The 25,273-nt window shown below is 42.5% G+C and overlaps 1 protein-coding gene across 14 annotated transcripts in view; it reads left to right on the top strand.

Annotated features, from left to right (window-relative positions):
• Positions 1–25,273, top strand: part of LOC109409964 (hepatic leukemia factor) — a 682,849-nt gene that overhangs the window by 634,921 nt on the left and 22,655 nt on the right. For 12 of the 14 annotated variants that reach the window (XM_062853779.1, XM_062853780.1, XM_062853778.1 and 9 more), the window contains 2 exons: positions 628–776; positions 13,959–14,187. In XM_062853779.1, the coding sequence (XP_062709763.1) occupies positions 628–776; positions 13,959–14,187 (378 nt within the window). Of the gene's footprint in view, positions 1–612; positions 777–13,958; positions 14,188–25,273 lie in introns of all 14 variants that reach the window. The other 2 variants (XM_062853770.1, XM_062853769.1) reach the window with 1 other exon arrangement.

The raw sequence follows: 25,273 nt of genomic DNA, 5'->3' as shown, positions 1-25,273 counted from the left end.
CCCTGGAGCCTTCACTCACTTCTTCCGCCGACATAGAAGAGAGAAGAAAAAAAAAACCCCTGGCGGAAAATTGAATCAAAAGGTGCGGTAATAGTTAATGAGATTTATTACGCCGTTAGCGTTTTCTCGTGTGAATGGTGAGCGAGCGTCTCGCCACAGTGCAGTGTTCCCCCGATGAGATGATCACTTGTAGAGATTTATGAGCTGTTGTTCAGCTGTTTCTCAGCTTCCGCCGCTTCCGCGGCTTAGCTTCTGTTTCTTAGCGGGGGTTTTCTCGATTTCCTTTCCTCGTCGATGATATTCCTAAATGAAAGAAGAACTTTTGATTTCGTTTGAACGTTTGAAGTTTGTTTTTTACTCACCATCATGTTGAACTTTTCAGCTCCTTTGCGACATTTTTGGTTTTATCAAGGTTTTAATACAGCTTCCAAAGCTCATCCGACTCATTAAAACCACTATAAAACCCAAAATCATCCTAAGAGTACCCTAACCAAAAGCAGCAGCGTCCGTGCGTCCGTGTGTGTGTTTGTCCAGTTTTCCCCCCGTTTTTTTGTGTTCTCTAACCCCGTACGCGTTATAATTTTCACCAAACAAATCTATAATTAATAGTAGTCTTTCTATTTTCAGGTAAATCAAGCAATAACAAAGACATCTGCGGCGACGACAAACACAAAGAGGATGGCGACCCGTGGAACGTCGAGGCACAGGCGGCGTTCCTGGGGCCGAACCTGTGGGACAAAACGCTACCCTACGACTCTGATCTCAAAGTGCACCAGGTGAGTATTCGATTTATTGAAGGCTACTATAGGCTACTATATAAAAATCTGATTTTTATATTTAATTGATTTTAAAAATATTTCGTTCATGAATTTGCATTATTTAAATGAGCTTAACGATATATAAAAACTCCTTGAAATATTGAATATTCCAACTAACAGTTTGATGACAAATAAGTCTGGTAGAGGTTTTGAGAACCGTCATAAAACCTCATACCTTTCATATTGGTTTTATTATGTTTCTAAGAACCGCATCTTGTCTATTTAACTGCACAGAAAAAATATTCATGTAAAATTCAGCGAGAAATCATGCACATAAAGGAAATGCTAGAGTTAGTGCATATTTACATGAGATATCATGTAAAATTACGTTACAATCGTGTAAATTTCCGCTAATAGTCACGTAACCGGTTGGAGTCCATGATGGTTTACGCGATGGTTGGCGGAAATTTACACGATGGTAATGTAATTTAACATTATATCTCATGTAAAAGTGCATTTCTCGCTGAATTTTAATTACATATTTTTTTCTGTGTGGAATATGTTACTTGGTATCAGTTCTACAAGCACTATTGATGATCAGATAAAAATAAATACAAGCAGAATATGTTAAGATGAACTCATAGAACAATACAGCTTATTTACAGAGTTCGGCATAGTTGCTTCGTTCGTCTCTTACCCTTTACTCTTTACTTATGCGAGTTGAAAGAAATGCAGCAATGGTTTTTTAATGGAAATCACACAGATCGAAAAAAGAGTTTAACATTCTGTGACATATGATGCACATAATTGGAGCGTGGGATATCATAGAAGTTTACATGACATATCATGTAAAGTTCATGAAATATCATGTAAACTTCCATTATATGTCATGTAATTCAGCATGACTCTGAGGGTTTACATGACATATAACACAAAATTACATGATATATCATGTAAACCATCATAACACTAAGTTTACATGACTAAAATGAAGTTTACATGATGTGTAAATCTCATTATTTTTATCTGTGCAGGAAACTTGAAGTATTCAACCATGTGCATAACAGTTATTATCGATTAAAATACCTACTTTAATCTTCATCCAGCCAACATACATTTTCCACCTTCGGAAAAGCACAAAAATGGTCATAACTTTGTTGTTTTTGAACGGATTTTGATGAAATTTTCACAACTTCACGAAAAACTCATCTAGTTTAAGATTCCGGGGACATGGGTGCCTGGTCCACATGGTTCTGGAGATATTCCGGATTGTCTTAGGGCTACATACTTTGCACAACGTATATCTCAAGATCCCGATGAGGTAGAAGCATAGTGTCTTCGGCGAATTTGTTCAGCAGGTTAAGAACTTACTGGCAACGGCGACTTTGATTCGTGATGCAGCCGCTAGGCGGCGCCAGTGTAAAAAATGGTCAAACCCTCATATCTCAGAAACCTGATAAGATAGAATGACGCTGTCTTCGGCAAAGTTCTTCAGCTAGCTCAGAACTATCTGATAGTAAAGTTTTTGGTATGGGATTTGTCCGCTAGGTGGCGCCTTGTGTCTGAAAAATTCAAATGCGTAAATCTCGATACCCAAGTGAGGTAGAAGAATGCCGTTTTCGGCAAAGTTGTTCTGCTGGCTAAGAACTATCTGGCAATGGCGCCTTTGGTTCGAGAATCGTCCGCTAGGTGGCGCCAGTGTCAACAATGTTCAAACTTCTATATCTCAGAATCCTGATAAGATAGAATAATTCCGTCTTCAACAAAGTTCTTCAGCAAGCTGAAAGCTGTCTGGATAGTTGAGCCTTTGATGCGTGATTTATTTGCTAGGTGGCACCTTGTGTAAAATATTTAAACACGTATATCTCGATACTCTTATGATCTAGAAGCATGACGTTTTCTGAAAAAAATGTTCGGCAGGTTGAGATCTATCCAGCAATGGTGACGATAGGTGACAGCAGCAATCAAAACGTTCAAACAATTCTGCACATTGTTCCGAAAGTGAAGAGAAATTAAGACGTAAATAGTGTCCTTGGTTCTGATATTATTCGATAGGTTCCGTCTAGTATCAAAAAATACTTGTATGAACACCCTAATGAACAAGAAGTATTTCGTTTTCAGCATACTGGTTCAGCAAGCTAAGAGCTATTTGGCAGGATAGTAGGCGGTCGAGTACGGTGGTGTAATAGGCAATACTTTTACACTGACTTTGACCCCCTCATGCAGACAAATTTTGCCACAATGCTTCTGTTGTTCCGATTTTCTTCCGGGAATTTCTACATGAATTCTTCCGGGATTTTTTCCAGGAATTCCTCCGGGAATTCCACCGGGAATTTCTCCGAGAATTTTTCCAGGAATTCCGCCGGGAATTTTCCCAGGAATTCCTTCGGGAATTCCACCGAGATTTTCTACAAAAAATCCACGGGGGGTTCCACAAGATCTTCATCCAGGAATATTTTCAGGAAATTCCCCGGTAATTTTTCCGGGGATTCCTCCAGTAACTGCTTCAGGGATTCCTCAAGGAATTGTACCGGGAATATTTCTTGCAATTCCTTCGGGATTTCTTCTGGGGATTCCTTCAGGAATTCTCGGTAATTTCTCCAGGTATTCATTTGGAAATTTTTCCAGGAATTCCTCCGGGAGTTTCTCCAGAATTTCTCCGGATTTTTTTCTCCAGGATTTCCTCTGAGAATTTCCCCAGGAATACCTCCATGAGTTCCTCCGGGATTTCCTCCGTGAATTCTTCTAGGATGTCCAACAGAAATTCCTCCAAGAATTTCTCCAGGAATTTCTCCGAGATTTTTTCCAGGAGTTCCTCCGGGAATATCTCCGAGAATGTCTCCGGGAATGTCTCCGAGAACTCCTCCGGGAATTCTTCAGGAAACCCTCCAAGAATTTCTCCATGAATTTCTCCGAGATTTTTTCCAGGAGTTCCTCCGGGAACATCTCCGGGAATGTCTCCCAGAACTCCTCCGGGAATTCTTCAGGAAACCCTCCAGGAATTCTTCCATGAATTACTCCGGTGATTCTGCAAGAATTCCTCCGGAAATTTCTTCAGGAATTTCTTTAGAAAAAACTCCCAAAAATTCTCCTGGTATTCCAATGGGAATTCCTTCAGGGCTTCCTGCAGGAATTTCTCCAGGACTTCCTCCAGGAATTTCTCCACGAATTCCTCTAGGAATTCCTCCGGTGATTCCTTCGGTAGTTTCTCCAGGACTTCTTCCGGGATTTTTTTCAGGAATTCCACCGGCTGTATCTTCAGGAATTACTCCGACGATGCCTCCAGGAAGGAGGATTTCCTAAAGAAATTTCCAGAGGAATTGCTGAGGGAATTCTCGGAGAAATTCATAGAGAAAGTTCCTGAGGAATCCCTGGAGGAAGTCCTAGAGAAATTCTCAGAGGAAATCTTGGAGAAATTCCCAGAGGATTTCCTGAGATCCCGCAATATTTCCTAATGCAATTCCGGGAGGAATTTCAGGAGAATTCCGGGAGGAATTTCCGAAGAATTCCTGGAAGAACTTCTGGAGGTTTTTCTGCAAGATGTCCTGAAGAAATTCCCAAAACAATTCCTGCAAGATTTCCTGCAGAAAATCCCGGAGACATTTCCGGAGGAATTCCTTAAGAAATTCCCGGAGGTATTCCTGGAGAATGTTTTGACCGAATTCCTGGAGAAATTTCTGAAGATGTTCAGATGTTCTGAAGAAGATAATTCCTGAGGAAATTCTCTGTGAAATTCCCGGGGGACATCCTGGAAGAATTCAGGAGAAATTCCTGGAGAGATTCCCGTGATAATCATGTGGATAACCAATTGCAACACCTGCAGAGTTTGGCATCACCCTAAAATTTGATTATTTCAGGACTTTGAGGCAAAATTGTAATATGACCTTCCCAATTTTCTTACAAAAATACGATTCAAAACCACAAAATAATTGGTTCTAGGTTTAGGGCCATGTTTTGGCCGATTTTTTATTTCTCCTCCGCTCCTCGTAGTATATTTTTCTATACCTCCTGATACATGGCTCATCACACAATCCCAGACTCCTCTCTCTTCCTAATAAGATACGCTCCCTTACTGCAGTTTTTTCTCCTTATTTTGGGTGATGCCAATCGAGTCTACATTATTGGCTGGTCTCAATTGCGTTTGATGTAGTCTCAGGGGCGTGTCAAGGACATTTCAAAGGGGACCCAGGGCGCTTCAGGTTATTTCAGAAGAGTTTCTGCCTTTCAAGTGGTCACAGGCGCGTTTTAGGGGGTTCCAGAGGTCTCAGGAGCGCGATTCAATGGTCCCATGGGTCCCAGAGTGTTTTAGGGGGATTTCAAGGAGTCTCAGTGGTGCTTCAATGGGTCTAAGGATTGTTTCGGTGGGTCTCAGGGGCGTTTCAAGGCGCCCAAGGGATGTCAGATGGATTCAAGAGAGTCTCAAAGGTGTTTTAGAGGGTCTCATTGGGCATTTCAGGGGATCTCAGGGACATTTTAGGATGCCCCAGGGAGTTTGAGGTGATCTCATTGGCTATCAGGGGCATTCTCAGGGATCTCTGGAGTGCTTTACGGGGTATCAAGAACGTTTCAAGAGGTCCTACCAAGTTTCTAATGGGTTCCAGGAGTTGTTATGTGACGCTTTGGGTAGCATTTTAGAAGCTCTGTGGGATGTTTAAAAAGTTTCCAAAGGGATTGAGGGGAGTTCCAGTGGGTGCCAGTAGTAGATACGCTTCAGGGAGTTTCAGGGGTGTTTCAGGGGTGTTTCAGGCGATTTCAGGGGTGTTTCATGAGGTCTCAGGGACGTTGTAGTTAGTCTTAAGTGCATTCCAGGGAGTCCTAAGGGGTTTCAGATGAGTACTTATAGGTCCCAGGAGTGTTTCAGGAGACTTTCGGGGGTACCTGGAGGTTTCAGGAGCATTTCAGGAGATCTCACGGTGTTACTTGCTAGGGTCCAGAGCTTTGCACTTTTTAAATACTCCTGAAATCCCCACAATTCCTTTGAAGTACCCCTGAACGCCCCTTCAATGTTCTTGAGACCTCAAGAAACACTCTGAAACCCTTTGAAACGCCTCTGAAATGCCTTATGCCGAAATGTCTCTGAAACCTCTCCTTGAAATACCCTTGAAAGGCATCTGAAATTTCCCTGAAACAAACTCGAAAAGCACTCCTGAAATACCAGGAAACGTCCCTGAAATCTTCATAATCCCATTGAAGCGTCCAAATGGAGGAGAATGTGCCTCTGGAGCCGACCTACTGACCCATTGAAGCGTTCTTGAAATGCCAGTAGGGGCCTTTCAACCCTGAGTGCCCCTGAAATGCTATCAAATTACCAAAAAACCTCTCAGAACGCCGTTAAACCTTCCTGAAATGCTCCTGAAAACCTGGTAACGCCATTTAAAGGCTCCTGAGGCCTCCCTGAATCGCCCTTATTGTCCCTTGAAGCGTCTCCGAAACTCCCGTAATATTTAAACGCCCCTAAATTCAATGTAAACCCTTTGAAATACAAACGAAACCCGTCGGAACGCCCTCAAAAAGCTCCAAAAATGGCCCTGAGCCCCTATAAAACCCCCTTTTGTTGGGCTCTCTGTAAACTTCCTGCAAATCCTCTTTGTTTCATCTCAAATGCCCGGAAGTAAGAACTGTTCTCGTGAACTAAGTTTCCTCATTAAACCCCTGACTTAATTTATGCAGAAAATTAACTATATTTTTGCCCTTTTAAATTTATGCATATTTTTAATTTGTCGACTCACAGCCCCTGGCATAAAAAGAGGTTCCAGTGTATAGTTTATTGTCCGCTTCTCAAAGTGTTCCAAAAACATAGGTAAAAATTCAATCAGAAATTTTGCAAGTGATCCGCTTTTTTGGCAAAAATTATTTGAAGGGAGTCTGCTTAAATTTATTTTGATAACTTCTCAAGTATTTTTTTCAAATATTTTATTAAAATAAATCAACATTCGACGTGCCATGATTCGATGGTAGATCAGTTTAAGTCATTTTGAGTTTGTTTGGTTACATTAACCACCTTTCTAGGGTTCCGGGTTATTGGCCGAATACCATTTGGCCGAATGCCGTTTGGCCGAAACATCATAGATGTACTCAAGTGACCATACCACTGTTCCCAGCCTCAGTATAACTTGAAAGAACAGCCTATGAGTCAAAGCAGGAAAAATCTGTGATAAAATATAGGCAGTTTCAACACCAACTAATCTCTGAATGTCAAAACTAGAAAGAATAGCCTATGATTTAAAGAAGGAAATATTTCTGATGATCATATTGGCAGTTAGAATGACAAAAACATCTTCTGAATTCTTTTAATCACTATTCGGCCAAACGGCATTCGGCCAAATGACTGGACACCCTTTTTTAGATCTTCTGGTCAACTGTATTCCCCGGAAAAGTGGCAGTTTTTTGATTATATTTTCTTGTGACGCGTGAAGTTTTATGAAATTATGAAACAAAATCCCTGAAATCACTTTAGAGCTCCTTCGTCAGCTCCTTCTGGTAGTTCTCCTAGAAGTTGTTTTGGATTTTTTTTAAACTTTTTCTGGGATTCATTGTTAAGGTCCTTCTGGGAGTCTTCCAGGAAGATTTTTCTTTGTTTTTTCTTGCATTCATACTTATGGAATATTTTAAGGAGTTCCTACTGGGATTCCTACAGATCTGTTCACTGAGATTTTTATAGAGGATCTGTGTTCTCTTCGAAGGTTTTTTTTTCGAATTTATTCCTCTAGTATTTTTTTCTGAAGTTTTTCTGCGGTTTCTCCAGAAGTTCCTTCCGATATTCTCAAAGCAGTTCCTTTTAAGATCTCTGCAAAAGATCTTTGTACCGACTTTTCGAACCCTCTAAGCAGAATACCCTCTTCAAATGAGTGCAATCAGTCAGTGGATAACTGACACTGGTAGTCGAAGTACGCGTATCTGTCAAAGGATAAACAAAATAGAGTGTAATTAAAAGGTACGAAACTGATTACACTCATTTCTCTGCAAAAGTTTTTTCTGGGATTTATCCTGATCCTCCTAAAATTGCTTCTGTTATTTCATCTGGACAAAAAATCACGGAAGATGCTCAGTAAGTAATGAATAACACAACGAGGAAGATTTTCGAAAGAAAAATAGCAGATGGGATGTTCGTGATGAGTTCAGAAGGACATTCTTGAGAAATCCTAAATGTTTACAATAAATTTCTAAACCAGAAATCCCATAAGACCTTTTCAAAAAAAAATCTTTGGAAAAAACCTTCAAGAAGCTGAGAACAAATCTCTGGAGAAATCTCCGAAGATATAACTGAAGCAATTCCAGCATTACATCCGAAACAAACTTATCAAAATTCCAAAAAAGTTACTTGTGCTTTTCTCAGAGGACATTCTTGAAAGAAAAAACTAGAAGAAAGTCCAGATTAATAGTCAAGCAGGACTCCATGAATAATCTAAGAATAAACTCCTGAACTTCCTGAAAAATTCCAAAAAGAATTTCTAAAAACATCTCAAAAACACCTAACGAAAAAATTCTAGAAAAAAAAATTGAAAAATCGCAGGCAATCTCCTTGAGAAATCTCAGAAACAACTTTTTGAAGGAATCCCAGAAGACATTCCTGGAAGAACTCTAGGAAGACTCCGTAACATAATTTCAGAAAAATCTCAGACGAAACTCCTTGAAGGATCTGAGAAGGATCAGATCAATTGTCTAGACTCTCGAGGAACCCCAGAAAAAAATCTTGAAAAAAAAAAATATTTCATTAGCCACTCCACGACGCATGTCGGAAGAAACAACCAGAGCAATTTCAGAAAAAAATGAGTGATTCTGGCGTAACCAGTTTAGGGACAAACGGTCGAAAGGACCATAGGGAAAAAGCTCAAAAAGGTTAGTGTTCGAATAGAGAAAAGAATGAAGGACAAACAGTCGAAAGGACAAAAGGTTGAAATGACAAAATGTCGACAGAAAGTCAAAAGAACAAGAGGTCGAAAGGATGAAAAGTCAGAAGTAGAAGAGGTCAAAAGGACAAAAGGTCGAAAAAATAAAAGTTCAAAGAAAGCAATTTCAAAAGACAAAAGTCGAAAGGATAAAGGATAAAAGGTCGAAAGAATAAAAGTTTAAAGTTCGAAAGACAAAAGGTCGAAAATCTACACTTCTCTGAAAAGTCTATTAAAATGTCACACTTCGACCATTCCCCTTTTCAACACAAAAAAATATTTACTTTTCAAAAAATTGTCAAATGAATGTAAATAATTCAAAAATGTACAATAAAATCTCTAATTTTCACTGTTTGTTGATCAACCAGTTGTATATGATTGGTATCAATTCGGAAAAGATCGGACTATTCTACACGATGTAAGAAAGATTCTAAAAAATGGTATAATTTTCCGATAGTCAATTTTGAGCTGTTATAAAACTCTTAACACGGAGGAAAACAATAACGATTCTTTTTTTTTTGTTTTTATTTTTGTGTATTTTAACTAGTTGCTAATTCTACACTCACAATAACGATTCGATTATTTTTATAATATAGCACTAAATATCCAAAACTTCAACATCGTTTCAAAATTCGAAACGGCAATTATAGTTCATTTAACCCTTTGAAGCCGGAATTTTTCCAAGCGGTATTCTGGAGTTTTGTTTTTTCTGCGTTTTTCTGTAGTTTTGGTATTCAATAGTACAGAAACGGTAGAATATTATGCGGAATATTTTTTCTGGGCATCCTAGGTCATCCAAACTATTCTTGAGTTTAGATCCTTAAGTCTATAGGTGCAACGGTAACTTCTTTAATATTAGAGGGCCCATATAGCCGAGGCGGTAAACGCACGGGTATTCAGCATGACCATGCTGAGGGTGACGGGTTCGATTCCCGGTCGGTCCAGGATCTTTTCGTAAAGGAAATTTCCTTGACTTCCTTGGGCATAGAGTATCTTCGTGCCTGCCACACGATATACACATGCAAAATGGTCATTGGCAGAGGAAGCTCTCAGTTAATAACTGTGGAAGTGCTCATAGAAAACTAAGCTGAGAAGCAGGCTTTGTCCCAATAAGGACGTTACGCCAAGAAGAGAGAGAGAGAGGTAACTTCTTTCATTATACAAAGCTACGATTTGTAATCTATCATGTCCAGAAAGTCTTCTGAAAATTCAATAGACAGTATCAGATCAGTCGGGGTATCCTAGATCATCCAAACTGTTCTTGAGTTTAGATCCTAAAGTCTACGGGTGTAACGGTAACTTCTTTCATTATACAAAGCTACGATTTGTAATCTATCATGTCCAGTAAGTCTTCTGAAAGGTAAATGGACAATATCAGATCAGTCGAGATATCCTAGGTCATCCAAACTATACTTGAGTTTAGATCGTAAAGTCTGCGGGTGTAACGGAAACTTCTTTCATTAAAAGCTACGGTTTGTAATCTATCATGTCCAGCAAGTCTTCTGAAAGTTACAATGGTTGTTTTTATCAACTAACCTACTGTTATGAAGCCCATAATATCCATAATAAAACATATAACAACGCGCATTGTTTCTCTAACTGCTTTGGTAAGTACAGTGGATTATGTAACACCTTAACGTAGTGACAAAAGTTATTAAGTGTAGACCTGAAGCTATGGCCTCCGGAGTAGTGATGTTGATCTGGAATATCTCAAAACTATCTCATGATATGCCAGGGGGATTACAGATTATAGTCCAAAGTTCATTGTGAGAATAACTACAGTTACAATCAAGAGTTAAACTTCAAGATAATTTGGACGACCCTCAATGTCCCAAAGGTTCATAATAATATATAGAAGACCTCAGGTTGGTCCAGTCACTGCTATTGATTATGAAACGTTACTCAGTATGTCAGATATAGCTGATGTTACGAGTGTAGACCTGAAGCTCTGAACTCATAGATAGTTTGGCTGACCTGGAAGGAACATTCCCATAGTGTCTCTAAATGACATTTGAGATTTCAAGAGCTTCACGGATCTCAGCAGATTATTCTTTGCTATTATTTATGATGAAAACAAATGAAGTTTTTCTTAAAGATTTGAAGGACTTAATTATAGAACAGTTTGGACGACCGTGAATGTCCCAAAGGTTTATTACAAAAAAGTAGACTTCAGATTGCTCAAGTAACTGCGGTTGATTATGCAGCGTTATTCTATATTACAGATATGGATACGGTTACGAGTGTAGACCTGAAGTCCTGAACTCCAATATAGTTTGGCTGACCTGGAATATCCATGTAGTGTCTCTGAATGACATTTGAGATTTCAAGAGCTCCGCGGACCCTAGCAGATTATACAATACTATTATATATGGTGAAAACACATAAAGTTGTTCTAGTAGATTTGAAGGACTTCATTATAGAACAATTTGGACGACCCTAGATGTCCCAAAGGTTTATAATAAGCTAGTAGACTTCAGATTGTTCCAGTAACTGCAGTTGATTATGCAGCGTTTTTCAGTATAACAGATATGGATACTGTTACGAGTGTAGACCTGAAGTCCTGAACTCCAAGGTAGTTTGGCTGACCAGGAATATCCCTACAGTGTCTATAAATGACATAGTAGATGTCAAGAGCTTCACGGATCACAGTAGGTTATGCAATGCTATTGATTGTGGCGAAAATACATAAATTTATTCTTGTAGATTTGAAGGACTTCACTATCGGACAGTTTGAAACACCTTGAACATCCCAGAATATAAAATACCTTTTGATATTCTTGATAAAGGCTAAATGGATACATATGCACCAAACCCACATCCAAATTCAGCTTTTAGAACGACTGGTATGTCAATTATTTCGTTTTTGCGATTTTCATGGTGTTCAGGATGTTCTAGCTAATCAGTGAAGTCCCAAATACAAATATCCTATTTTTCCCTAATAGAGGACTCAATTTTCAACAACTTTGCCGAAGACAGTATTTTGTTTTATCGAATGGGTGCATTTATACAGTCGTTTCTAAGTTAGGGTCATATATGACCCCTCCGGCTCCGGTTAAGGTGAAGATATGACGAAGTCACACCTCAAATTTTCAAGAGCACAAATCTGGAGAACCAACTTAAGGTTTGCGTTGAAAACTTAATCGATTGGTTACCTTCTGGTGCTGACCAATCGATCAACTTTTTAGCGCCATCCTTCATTTGGTTTCACAGATTTGTGCTTTTGAAAATTTTAAATTTCGTCATATCTTCACCTTAAATTTCCTCTAATTTATTTTATAAAAAATCAAAAATCAAAAAAATGGAGAAATGCTTCCAGTTTCGTCTTAAGTCTACTTGCCCAGTCTCACCTATTGTGAAGCAGGCATTGCCCAATTCCAGGCATTAAGTTACGAAGTTGAAGAGAAAAGGCAAATAGTCATAGCGTTCAACGATTTTATTGCTCACATAGGAAAGTAAAACTTAAATGTTTAAATTTTACTTGTTAGCTCCAATATTAACATCCCATTAAAGCCTATAGCCGAATATTGCCCTCAATCAGTAAATTACAGACCACCGCACCATTCACAATAGAGCTCAATCAGCGAGGTTCGTCGCTTCCAAGCGCATGCCAAATCCCATCCCGGCATAGACAGACACTTTCAATCAATTTTTGGCAGCACCGCACCACCATTCCAGTAAGATGGGCAGCAGCTCATCTCGTCTGTTTTATTTCCTTGATCGAACGACGACGAACAATCAACCTCCCATCTCGTGGGATGGCTGATTGTTCATTATTGAATAATTTTCTATTGCGCTCCCGTCGCTGCTGGCTGCCACCGTGCTAGCCGAGCGATGGCCACCAATTGGGACAGGCAGCAGCAGTAGTGGAGAGCAATGCGTGACGTCGTTCGTTGGTGCGAGATGCGGCCATAAAGTTCAATGAACCGTAACAAGCGTATGGTGCACGGAGGGGCAAGTGGATCGAGCTTGTGGTTAAAAGTCTAAAAATGCGTAACTAGTTAGTTTCACGATGTGTTCGTGGAAGCGATCAGGACCCAAGCAGCGCTCATGTCACAGAAGAGCCACATGGCAGTCCAAGTCTGATAGCACAGAAGTCTACAGTCACGAGGCGTAGATGTCAAAGGAGGCTGTACGAAAAGCTTTAGCTGTTCACAAGCGTTAAGTGCTGTGGAGAACCATCGGTGGGAAACTAACAAACGGTGTGAGGCGCTGACATATGAACTACGAGTTGTATCAAGTGTACAAAAAAGCGAATGTTATTATACTTGTAAAACATGGCAGACTTCAGTGGGCTGGTCATTTAGCGCGTATGCCGGAAGAAAAAGTTGTGAAACCAACCTTTTGACCATAAGATTGTTCAATATTTTACCCATAAAATTGTCTCTGACACTCCTAGGTGCCAATAGACGACTCCAAATCTCATCCCACCCATAAGTGAGACGCGGAGATGCTGCCGGCCAGCATCTAAATTTTCTTTCATTCACTTTCGGTTTCCCGCGAAGAAGATGCAATCCAATCAACAGCGCGCGAATTCCCAACCCCGACTCCGGCCTCGGCCAGTCCGGACTCCGGACGGACAATTGCTTGCGGTGCGGTGTGGTGCATTGTTCCTTCCCGCTGCCTGCTGCTGCGCTGCGCCAGGTCTGTAATTTATGATGGAAGCAATCATTCGGTGGACTGATCAATCATCCAGACGGCCGAGCTTTGGCCGAATTGACTGCTGAGTCTGGCAGACGAATTCGCTCTCGAACAACCCCCCCGGTAGGAGACTTTCACTTTTTCGGAGGTGCGCCACCAACTGCCGAAAAGTTGGTGCGGAACAACGAAATGGTGGACCAAAGCGGACGACGGACACCAATCATTTGAGACGCTTCACGTTTTGGCCAATTCTTCAATTGTCTACCTCTTGTACAAGGCAGGATTGGTTTATTTGGGTTTGGCTGCTGGGTGGTAGACGGAAGGGTAGTTGAGATTTTGCTCGGTTTGTTTTCAACGGTAGTTTCACGTCTGGCCGTGCTCCAGACGGACAGCATTGAACGCTGAACGATTACGTGAGTGGCGAAGTGATTTTCGCTTTTCGATGGAAATGAACTCGAAGTGTTATGAATTGCTGAGGGTTCACTTAAATTGACATAATTCGGGTTTAATATATTAGGCATTTGGCCTAAATCACCAAGAGTTATAAGATGAATTCCAACGCGTTGTGGCTCTGGCTATATATTGTGATTTCGGATTCTACAATTATGAAAATATCATAAAGACAAAAAAAAATATTTTAAAAATAATCATATCTTTCCCACCATCCTTCCAGTACGCCGATCTCGATGAATTCCTGTCAGAGAACGGCATCCCGGTGGACGGCCTCCCCGGCGGACACCTGGGCCACTCGACCAGCCTCACCAGCCGCTCCGACAGCCTCGGCCACTGTGCGGGCCTCTCGCTCGGACTCAGTCAGGTGACGACGAAACGGGAACGCTCACCATCGCCCACAGACTGCATGAGCCCGGACACGATAAACCCACCGTCGCCGGCCGACTCAAGTAAGTTGACATCTACTATCTACTATTACGTTAAATAAGGTAGTGCTCTAAGCTCTGTTCTAACATCCAAGCTGCTCTATCGACACCACTTTAACCACCTTCATCCCACCTCTTGGTCCTAAGTACCTCTATCATCCATCCTCACCACCACCACCAACACCATCCTCATCAGTCCACTATTTTGGCGTTCATCCATTTGGATCCTCCTTCAAGCATTCCCACATTGTCCATTACAAAAGCGACGAACAATTTCCAATGGGTGAAATCGGTGTAAATGGCTTAATTCTAAGCAATTATCATTAATGTTGCGTCTTTTAAAACAAATTCGTAAAACTCCAGAAATATTAATGAATGAACAGGATTTACATGAATTCGTGAAACTGTATTTAATAACAAGATTTTTAGCCCTTATCTAGTTCATCTCAATTAAGGACTTCTTCTTCTTCTTCTTCTTTGTGGCTCTACGTCCCCACTGGGACTTGGCCTGCCTTGCTTCAACTTAGTGTTCTTTGAGCACTTCCACAGTTATTAATTGAAGGGCGTTCTTTGCCTGCCATTGCATGAATTTGTATATTGTGAGGCAAGGACAATGATACACTATGCCCAGGGAGTCGCGAAAATTTTCTCGACCGGAACGGGAATCGAACCCGCCGTCTCCGGATTGGCGATCCATTGCCTTAACCACTAGGCTAACTGGAGACCCTCTCAATTAAGGACATACTTGTTAGAATCCCAAAATGGCCGCCACAATGGCCGCCACAATGGCCGACATTGGCACCTACTCACGATTTCGAAAGCACAAATCTCTCCGTAAACAAAATCAGCGCACCTGAGCTTCTTATTTTAAGCTTGTTGCAAGTCAGCAAGAATAGAATAATGAAATGCACAGTTGTTCGATGCTTGCTTCTTGAGATTTGTGTGTCTGAAGTTCTGATGCACTGTTGAAGCGGGATTTCAAGACGTTTGTCCTTAAACGTTAGCATTAAACACAGGAAAACTGTTAATAACAACAGAGCCATGTTGGCTACAAAGCAGTTTTTCAGCTGTGCCGAGAAGAACTAATTTGCTGGTACGTCGGAACGTACTGGAAAAAACTTGAAAATAAGAAGACACAGAATGTTGATTAATTGGCAAATTGAGAGGTGAAATCATTTAAAAAAAAATCACGTACTTGTGGTATTTGAACCCACGACTCCATATTCGCTAGACCGGTGCTTTAACCGCTCAAGCCACAGCGCAGGAAACGATTTTGCGGGACAGAAAGCCAAACTGACTCCGGGAATATATGTTAAACATAGGTATCATGGTGTGGGCTATTCAATCGGATTGCTAACCGACATCCTGATGACGTAACCCGCCCACCATAGCTTCCCGATTTTCGCGGTGTGAACGATAGTTGGTTCTCTCAGCAGCTGATGCAGCTCTTGGTTCGTTCGTCTTCTCCAAGTTCCGTCTTCCATCTGCACTCCGCCGTAGATGGTACTTCCAATCAAAAATTCCAAGTGCGTGTTGGTCCTCTGCCCGTAGAGTCTATGCTTCGTGCCCATAGAGGACTACCGGTTTAATCAGCCTGCGTTTTTCAGATGGTTAACTCGTGTTACGGCGAACTTTATTCGATCGTAGAGTTCTGCGGAGTCCAAAGTAGGCACGATTTCCAGCCACAATGCGCCTCTAAATTTCTCTGCTGGTGTCGTTGTCGGCGGTCACCAGTGAGCCCACCCAGTCAACCAGTGATTGTATAAGATGTTGTAAAGGATGCTAAAGTGGAGGCGAAATGCGTACATTTTACATGCGCCTAAATGGAGGCATGTACGCATATGACCTCCACTTTATCATCTTATGCAACATTTTATACGATACGTTGTCTGGGCAAGTACACGAATTCTTCAACCGCCTCCATTTCATCACCGTCGATATAAATTCGGGGTGGCGGGTGCGATGATAGGATCCCTGGATCCCTTTGCCATCATGTACTTTGTCTTCGACACATTAATGACTAATCCGATTCGCCTGGCTTCACTCATTAGTCGACCCCAAACTTTTGGTCGATGACATCATGGATTAATTTACTTAATAACTTCTTTTCTAGATTTTTTAGCTAAGTTCTGTAAAAAGCAGTTGAAAGCTAATAGAAAATGGGTTATATTACCGCTCTCATCTTAAAATTTGGTTGACCCAATTTCCAGCGACACTGCCTTAAGTTTATATTCATTTTTTTTAGGAAATTTGGCAACTTTAAGTTCATAAAATTTCTTTGACTTATTATCTTATGAATGAGACCTAGGGTTTTGAACTCGGACGCATATTGGCGAAGATATGGGCCTAAAAAAACGACATGTTTTCGAGGGGGTGACCCCAAACTTTTGATCGGGAGTGTACGTTTCTGCCAGCGTCTCAAATTTACGAGCTATAATATCAATATCATCAGCGAATCCAAGCAGCTAAACGGACTTCATGAGAATCGTTCCACTCGTGTTTATCCCCGCTCGCCTTGTTACACCTTCTAAGACGATGTTGAACAGCAAGCAAGAAAAACCATCACCTTACCGTAACCCTCTGCTAGATTCGAAGGACTCGAGAGTGTCACTGATACTCAAACTTCGCACATCACTCGATCCATCGTAGCCTTGTACAATCGTATCAGTTTATCCGGGAATACATATTCGTACATAATCCGCTATAACTGGTCTCGATCGATTGTATCATACGCCGATTTGAAATCGATGAACAAGTGATGCGTGGGCACGTTGTATTCGCGGCATTTCTGCAACACCTGGAGGATGGCGAACATCTGATCCGTTGTAGCGCGTTCACCTATGAATCGGACCTAATATTGCTCCAAGAACTCTCTTGCAATCGGTGATGAATTACGGCATAAAATTTGAGATCTTGTAGGCAGCGCTCAGTAGTGTGATCGCGCAATAGTTCCCGCAATCCAACTTCGTAGATGGGACACATGATACCTTCCATCCATTCCTCCGGTAATACTTCCTCCTCCCAAATCTTGGTAATGACCCAGTGTAGTGCTCTCACCAGTGCTTCTCTACCGTATTTTAGAAGTTCGCTTGGTAGTTGGTCTGCTCCAGCGGCTTTGTTGTTTTTCTACCGGCCAACCTCCTCCTCAATCTCTTGGAGGTCAGGGGCCGGAAGTCTTTCGTCCTGTGCACATACTCCTAGATCTGTTACCACGCCACCTTCGGTACTTGCAACGTCGCCATTGAGGTGCTCATCGTAATGCTGCCGCCACCTCATGCTCGCTCATGAGAATATTCCCGTGATTATCTCGGCACATGTCGGCTTGTGGCACAAAGCCTCTGCGCGAGCGGTTCAGCTTCTCGTAGAACTTTCGTGTGTCCTTAGTGCGGTACAGCTCTTCCATCGCTTCGCGATCTCATCCTTCCTGTTGGCCCTTCTTCATCCGGAAGACTGAGTTCTGCCTGTTCCGCGCCTGTTTGTAACGATCCTCATTTGCTCTCGTACGGTGTTGCAGCATTCTCGCACATGCTGCATTCTTCTCGTTTTTCAACTGCTCACATTCGCTGTCGTACCAGTCGTTTCTGTTCGGAGTCGCGAAGCCTAGTGCTGTAGCCGAGGTACTACCTATGGCGGATCGGATGTCCCTCCAGCCATCTTCAAGTGGTCGGCGTTAAGTCAGAGAGGACCATGTGTCTTTTATCTAATTTCTAGAAAAACGAATTCAAAGTTTGCAACTCTATAAGTTTTGAGTTTTTCGACAAATGTTCTTGAATTTTCGCCATAAAACTTAATGACTATTCATCACAGCATCGCTCTGTATTGATAGCGAAAAAACGTAAAATAAAGCTTGAAACCGAGAAATTGCTAATTAATTGATTGTACTTAGTCCACTCTGACTGAACGGTTTTTGTAAAATCTTTAACCAACTACTGTTTACACTCAAGTTTTTACATATTTGATGGAAAAATAATGCACAAGTAGGACAACAGTTAATAGGAGTAGTGTATAATGTAAGCAGGAAGTTTCAAATTCGATATTACTGTTATTACACTGTTGATTACCATTTTCAATTTTTATGTTCAGTCAGAGTGGACCAAGTACTACAGTTCAATATCACATGAAGAGTAGTCAATTAATGAACTATTTGAGAATTCTTAACTTTAACATTTAATATCTAACAGCTTTTGAATATATTTTCATTGTTCGGCACGTTTTTGAAATATTGTAGTTACACAGTTCATAATAATTTATTCAGAGGACTGGCATTTTTCAAAAATTCGTTCAGACAGAGTGAACCAAGTACACAATTCTCAAATAATCGGTGAAATCAATTTCTTCATGAAACGGGTATTTGTGCATTCCAATATGATGCCCAACAGCTACTAAACAAACATATTTTGATTTGGAAAGGATTACGAAGAATATGGTAATTTCAACTATTTTTCTTAGAGACACATGGTCCACTCTGTCTGCACGCAAAATGCCACAATCTGCTTTAACACGATGATCTGTAAAATACGATATTGACCATAATAAAATGGAATTTCACGAGCTTTCATGATCAATAATCATCAGAAAATGCGTTAGGGAGTCATACGATTTGGAAACGTATCACATTTTGATGGTATGCTATTTTAATTATTGGATTTTAACCAATACATATTTTTTTAACTCTCTTGACATCAAGCATATGGTCCATTCTGATTGGACATTATTATCGATTTTTGCAGTTCCATCAAAAGAAAATTGTGCTATAACTCTCGTTAATTGTAACATTAAGAAAATTGGGTGAATGTCCCAAGTAGCTTAAGTAATTCTCGATCAAATGCTTTAAAAATCTAATTTTCGTCAATTTTGTTAGTTGGTCCCCTCTGACTTAACGCCGACCAAGTGTAGCTGCGCCAAGCTGCTCTTCCGTTGGTAGGGCCACTGCTAACTGCTGCGCGTAGTCTTGAGCCACTTCTACGTTACGCAGCTGCTCGATGTTGAACCGCGGCGTTCGACTTCGACGCGTGGTGATAACTGTCAAAAGTTTTGAGCGCATGCATACAGCGATTAAGTAGTGATCTGAATCTATATTCGCACTGCGGTATGTGCGGACATTGGTTATACACTTTTTGTATGGGACCTCAATTTTTTTTTTGTATGGGTTGTCACGTTTTACAAAAACCCCCCTCCCCCCTAATAGCGTGACATAATTTGTGTACGACCCCTAATACAAATCAAAAAGTCTATTATACCTAACCTAAAAGCATCAACATCATTGTTCTTATCATTCTACCATGACCAGGATACAAAAAAAAAACAGCGCAAAGGCAACCAACTCAATATAGTAAAATAGAATACAATTAGGTGCTGAACAAAGTTTAAGGACAGACTTGTAAGGATCCCAAAATGGCCGCTACAATGGCCGACTTTGACACCTACTTACGATTTCGAGCGCACAAATCTCTTCATAAACAAATCCAGCGCACCTGATCTTCTTATTTTAAGCTTATTACAAGTGAGCAAGAACAGAATAAAAAATGCACTGTTGTTTGAAGCTTGCTTCTTGAGATTTGTGCGTTTGAAGTTCTGATGCACTGTTGAAGCGGGATTTCCAGACGTTTGTCCTTTAAGTGCAGCTGCCAATTGGAATCGCTTACGTAGTGCCCTAGTGGACAAAAAAAGCTGTAAGCATAAGTGGTTAAGAATAAATAAAGCATTTTAGCTACTGAATTTATCATCGGGGATTTTCCTTCTTTTAATCATTGGCTGTTCTTTGTAATTTGATTGTTCTACTCACTATGAGCATTACAGCAATTACATTTTTTTATCGAAGATTTATCCTTCTTTTAAAAATAGGCAGTTCTTTCTAGTTTAACTATTCTACTCATTAAAAGTATTTCGGCAAAAACATTTTTTTAAGAGTATTTCCTTCTTCTGCACATAGGTTTTTCTTCTATAGTCTACCAGTAATACTCACTATAAGCATTACAGGTTTAATTTTTTTTTTTGATTTTATTAAAGACCTTTTACCTTAAAAAGGCATTCAGGCATCAAATAACTATATTACATATCATCTTAGTTTTCTCATCTTCTTCTCCACTTTCCTAGAGTGCTTGTTGAACCGTTCTATCCATTTATCAACGTCATCACGGGCTGGCTCGGGTTCCGAATCGGTAAGATTCACACTACTGACCGAATCCATATCGCTGTCATTGTTATCACTTTCCTCGTCTTTCGTTGTAGTTGATGCGGTTGCGGGTTTTCTATCCACTCTTTTCGGCGGTGGCGGTGTGCTCTCCGGTGTACTTAGCTTGCGAACATTTCTCTGCGGACGCTGTGGTTGTTATTCTTGATCGGTGTTATTACCACGCTGCGTTTGATCGGCTGGGTTCTGCAACTGTGTTAAAGACGGCATCGTTCCAGCCGTTTGCTTTGCACTGCATGGTTGTGTGTTCCTGTTGGCTTTCCTATTGTCCGTGCATGTTTTGCCCGGATGAATTGGCTGCAGACAATGAAGACAACTTTTCGGCTGATTCTTGTACGAAATCAGAGTCTGCTCGGTTTGAATTGTAATAACCGACTTGATGTGCCGCCGTAGCGTCATTTTAGCAATGCGAACACCGGAGGAGATACCTTTATAGGCAAAGGTAGAGCCCCAAACTTGTTCCTTTACGTAATGCACTTCTCCATACTGTTTCAAACTCACAGTAATGTCGTCATTGGTGACGTTTTCGGACAAGTCATGTACTTTGACCAGTATACATCCGTCGTCCATAGAAAGATGCACTTTGTTCTGGACGCCGTCGACAACAATGTGGTGTTTTTCGTTGTGGAGGTTGACTACCATTTCGGCAGTTTGTTGGTCGATGCACTTGATATAAGCACAATTATGCACATGGTGCATTTGGAGCCTTACCAGCTGATCAGGGCGTAAGCCAAGTGTTCCATTAACAAAGGAATGGATGTCCGCGAACGAGGGTCGAATTTAAAAGTTGTTGAAATCCACTTTAAAAGTGTTACTACGAGAACCGATCACCGCCATTCGCGGCGAAGTAATCGAGAGATGGGCACGGTAAAGGCTGGGTATGCTGCGCAATTCAGATCCCATTGTGATCCACTAGCCTCTGCCCAGCAACTCCTATCCCTACCTCCACGCGGTACCGGCCGGAAACTATGAGCAACCTTAGGGAAGATCGGGTAACCAACCCCGGTGGGACCTTTGGTCGTAGGCTGACAGGGAAGGGGGGGTTTGCTTCGGCAAACCTGAGCGTCTGTTCTCCAGGAGGAGCGGCTCACAACAGCGTCTGATCCCCATGTTAGGGGCGGCTGATCTACGTCCGAGTGCCAGGGAAGGACTCTAAGCTCAACTGTGCACTATGGTCCTCCGGAAAGTAGGGGGTTGGTGTCAGGCCCTACGAGCCAGCCGTAAAAAACCATTGTAACGGAAAATCAGCAACAGAATAATACGAACCGAGACCAACGGCAACGACCCCAGCGAACAAAAAGGATTTGCGATTGGAAACTCGGTACGTGGAACTGCCGATCTCTCAACTTCATTGGGAGCACCCGCATACTCGCCGATCTACTGAAGGACCGCGGGTTCGGCATCGTAGCGCTGCAGGAGGTGTGTTGGACAGGATCCATGGTGCGAACGTTTAGAGGTAATCATACCATCTACCAGAGCTGCGGCAACACACGCGAGCTGGGAACAGCTTTCATCGTGATGGGTGATATGCAGAGGCGCGTGATCGGTTGGTGGCCGATCGACGAAAGAATGTGCAGGTTGAGGATCAAGGGCCGATTCTTCAACTTCAGCATAATAAACGTGCACAGCCCACACTCCGGAAGTACTGATGATGACAAGGACGCATTTTACGCGCAGCTCGAACGCGAGTACGACCGCTGCCCAAGCCACGACGTCAAGATCATCATAGGAGATTTGAACGCTCAGGTAGGCCAGGAGGAGGAATTCAGACCGACGATTGGTAAGTTTAGCGCCCACCAGCAAACGAACGAAAACGGCCTACGACTCATTGATTTCGCCGCCTCCAAAAATATGGCCATACGTAGCACCTTTTTCCAACACAGCCTCCCTTATCGTTACACCTGGAGATCACCACAGCAGACGGAATCTCAAATCGACCACGTTCTGATTGACGGACGGCACTTCTCCGACATTATCGACGTCAGGACCTATCGTGGCGCCAACATCGACTCCGACCACTATCTGGTGATGGTCAAACTGCGCCCAAAACTCTCCGTCATCAACAATGTACGGTACCGGCGACCGCCACGGTACAACCTAGAGCGACTGAAGCAACCGGATGTCGCCTCAGCATACGCGCAGAATCTCGAAGCCGCGTTGCCAGACGAGGGCGAGCTCGATGAGGCCCCTCTAGAGGACTGCTGGAGTACAGTGAAAGCAGCCATCAACGACGCAGCCGAGAGCACCATCGGGTACGTGGAACGGAATCGACGGAACGAATGGTTCGACGAAGAGTGCAGAACGGTTTTGGAGGAGAAGAACGCAGCGAGGGCGGTAATGCTGCAGCAAGGGACTCGACAGAACGTGGAACGTTACAAACAGAAGCGGAAACAGCAGACCCGCCTCTTTCGGGAGAAAAAGCGCCGCCTGGAAGATGCGGAGTGTGAAGAAATGGAACTGCTGTGCCGTTCTCAAGAAACACGGAAGTTCTATCAGAAGCTCAACGCATCCCGCAACGGCTTCGTGCCGCGAGCCGAAATATGCAGGGATAAAGACGGAGGCCTCTTGACGGACGGACGTGAGGTGATCGAAAGATGGAAGCAGCACTTCGATCAGCACCTGAACGGCGTGGAGAACGTAGGCACGGGAGCCCACGGCAACGGAAGGAACGACGACGCCAGTGCAGCGGAGGACGGAAATGAACCAACACCCACGCTGAGGGAAGTTAAGGATGCCATTCACCAGCTCAAAACCAACAAAGCAGCTGGTAAGGATGGTATCGCAGCTGAACTCATCAAGATGGGCCCAGAAAAGTTGGCCACCTGTCTGCATCGGCTGATAGTCAGGATCTGGGAAACCGAACAGCTACCGGAGGAGTGGAAGGAAGGGGTAATCTGCCCCATTCACAAGAAAGGCGACCATTTGGAATGTGAGAACTTCAGGGCGATCACTATTTTGAATGCTGCCTACAAAGTGCTATCCCAGATCATCTTCCGTCGTTTGTCACCTAAAACAAATGAGTTCGTGGGAAGTTATCAAGCCGGCTTCATCGACGGCCGGTCGACAACGGACCAGATCTTTACCGTACGGCAAATCCTCCAGAAATGCCGTGAATACCAGATCCCAACGCACCACCTGTTCATCGATTTCAAAGCGGCATACGATAGTATCGACCGCGCAGAGCTATGGAGAATCATGGACGAAAACGGCTTTCCTGGGAAGCTGACTAGACTGATTAAAGCAACGATGGACGGTGTGCAAAACTGCGTAAGGGTTTCGGGTGAACTATCCAGTTCATTCGTATCTCGCCAGGGACTGCGACAAGGTGACGGACTCTCATGTCTACTCTTCAACATCGCGCTGGAAGGTGTGATGCGACGAGCCGGGCTCAACAGCCGGGGAACGATTTTCACAAAATCCGGACAATTTGTGTGCTTTGCGGACGACATGGACATTATCGCTAGAACATTTGGAACGGTGGAAGAACTGTACACCCGCCTGAAACGCGAAGCAGCAAAGGTCGGACTGGTGGTGAATGCCTCAAAAACAAAGTACATGCTGGTAGGCGGAACCGAACACGACCGGATCCGTCTGGGTAGTAATGTTACGATAGACGGGGATACTTTCGAGGTGGTGGAGGAATTCGTCTACCTCGGATCCTTACTGACGGCTGACAACAACGTGAGCCGTGAAATTCGGAGGCGCATCATCAGCGGAAGTCGGGCCTACTACGGGCTCCAGAAGAAACTGCGGTCAAAAAAGATTCACCCACGCACCAAATGCACCATGTACAAAACGCTAATAAGACCGGTGATCCTCTACGGGCACGAGACATGGACCATGCTCGAGGAGGACCTACAAGCACTCGGAGTTTTCGAGCGACGCGTGCTAAGAACGATCTTCGGCGGCGTGCAGGAGAACGGTGTGTGGCGGAGAAGGATGAACCACGAGCTCGCTGCACTTTACGGCGAACCCAGCATCCAGAAGGTGGCCAAAGCCGGAAGGATACGGTGGGCAGGGCATGTTGCAAGAATGCCGGACAACAACCCTGCAAAGCTGGTGTTTGCAACGGATCCGGTTGGCACAAGAAGGCGTGGAGCGCAGAGAGCACGATGGGCGGACCAGGTGGAGCGTGACTTGGCGAGCATTGGGCGCGACCGAGGATGGAGAGCGGCAGCCACAAACCGAGTATTGTGGCGTACTATTGTTGATTATGTCTTGTCTTAATGATGTTGAACAAATAAATGTATGTAATCGAGAGATGGTACAGCGAGATGGAAACACGTCTGGTTTTCAGCGAGACTCGAGCAGAACTCGCGGAAGTTTTTTCTTCTTCTAAACATAGGCTGTTCTATCTAGTTTTAGTGTTCTACTCACTATGAGCTTTACAGCAATTATTTTTTCATCGGAGATTTTTCCATCTTTTGAAAATAGGCTGTTCTTTTTTTCATGATAAAGATTAAAGCCATTCATTTTTTCATCAGAGTCCCTTCTTCTTCTAAACATAGGCTGTTTTACTCATATACGTATTATAGCTATCAACTTTTTGATCTGAAATTTTACTTCTACTAAACTGTTTCCCGGCGGTAGTCTACTTCTGCTCCTTCTAGATTAAGAGTTTTACTCATTATGAGGATAACAGCTCTCAACAGAGTTTTTCCTTCTTCTGAACATAGGGTGATTTTTCGTAATATTTTTATACTCACTATAAGCATAACAGCTAACAACTTTTTCATCGAAGATTTTTCCTTCTGTTCTTTCTAAGTTTTAGAGAACTCGATTCAGTTCCATTAATCATGTTAATCATGTTCGTACTGGAACTCTGAATTTGTTCCCGGTGTAACTGTAATTTAGACTTTAAAACGCGAAAAACTATTAGTGTGGTCATTCAATTAATCATAGCCAACCAAAATTTCA

Source organism: Aedes albopictus, chromosome 2, assembly GCF_035046485.1.
Source record: "Aedes albopictus strain Foshan chromosome 2, AalbF5, whole genome shotgun sequence".
Taxonomy (NCBI): domain Eukaryota; kingdom Metazoa; phylum Arthropoda; class Insecta; order Diptera; family Culicidae; genus Aedes; species Aedes albopictus.
Note: the sequence above shows the minus strand (reverse complement) of the source record. Positions and strands in the feature narration are given on the sequence as shown.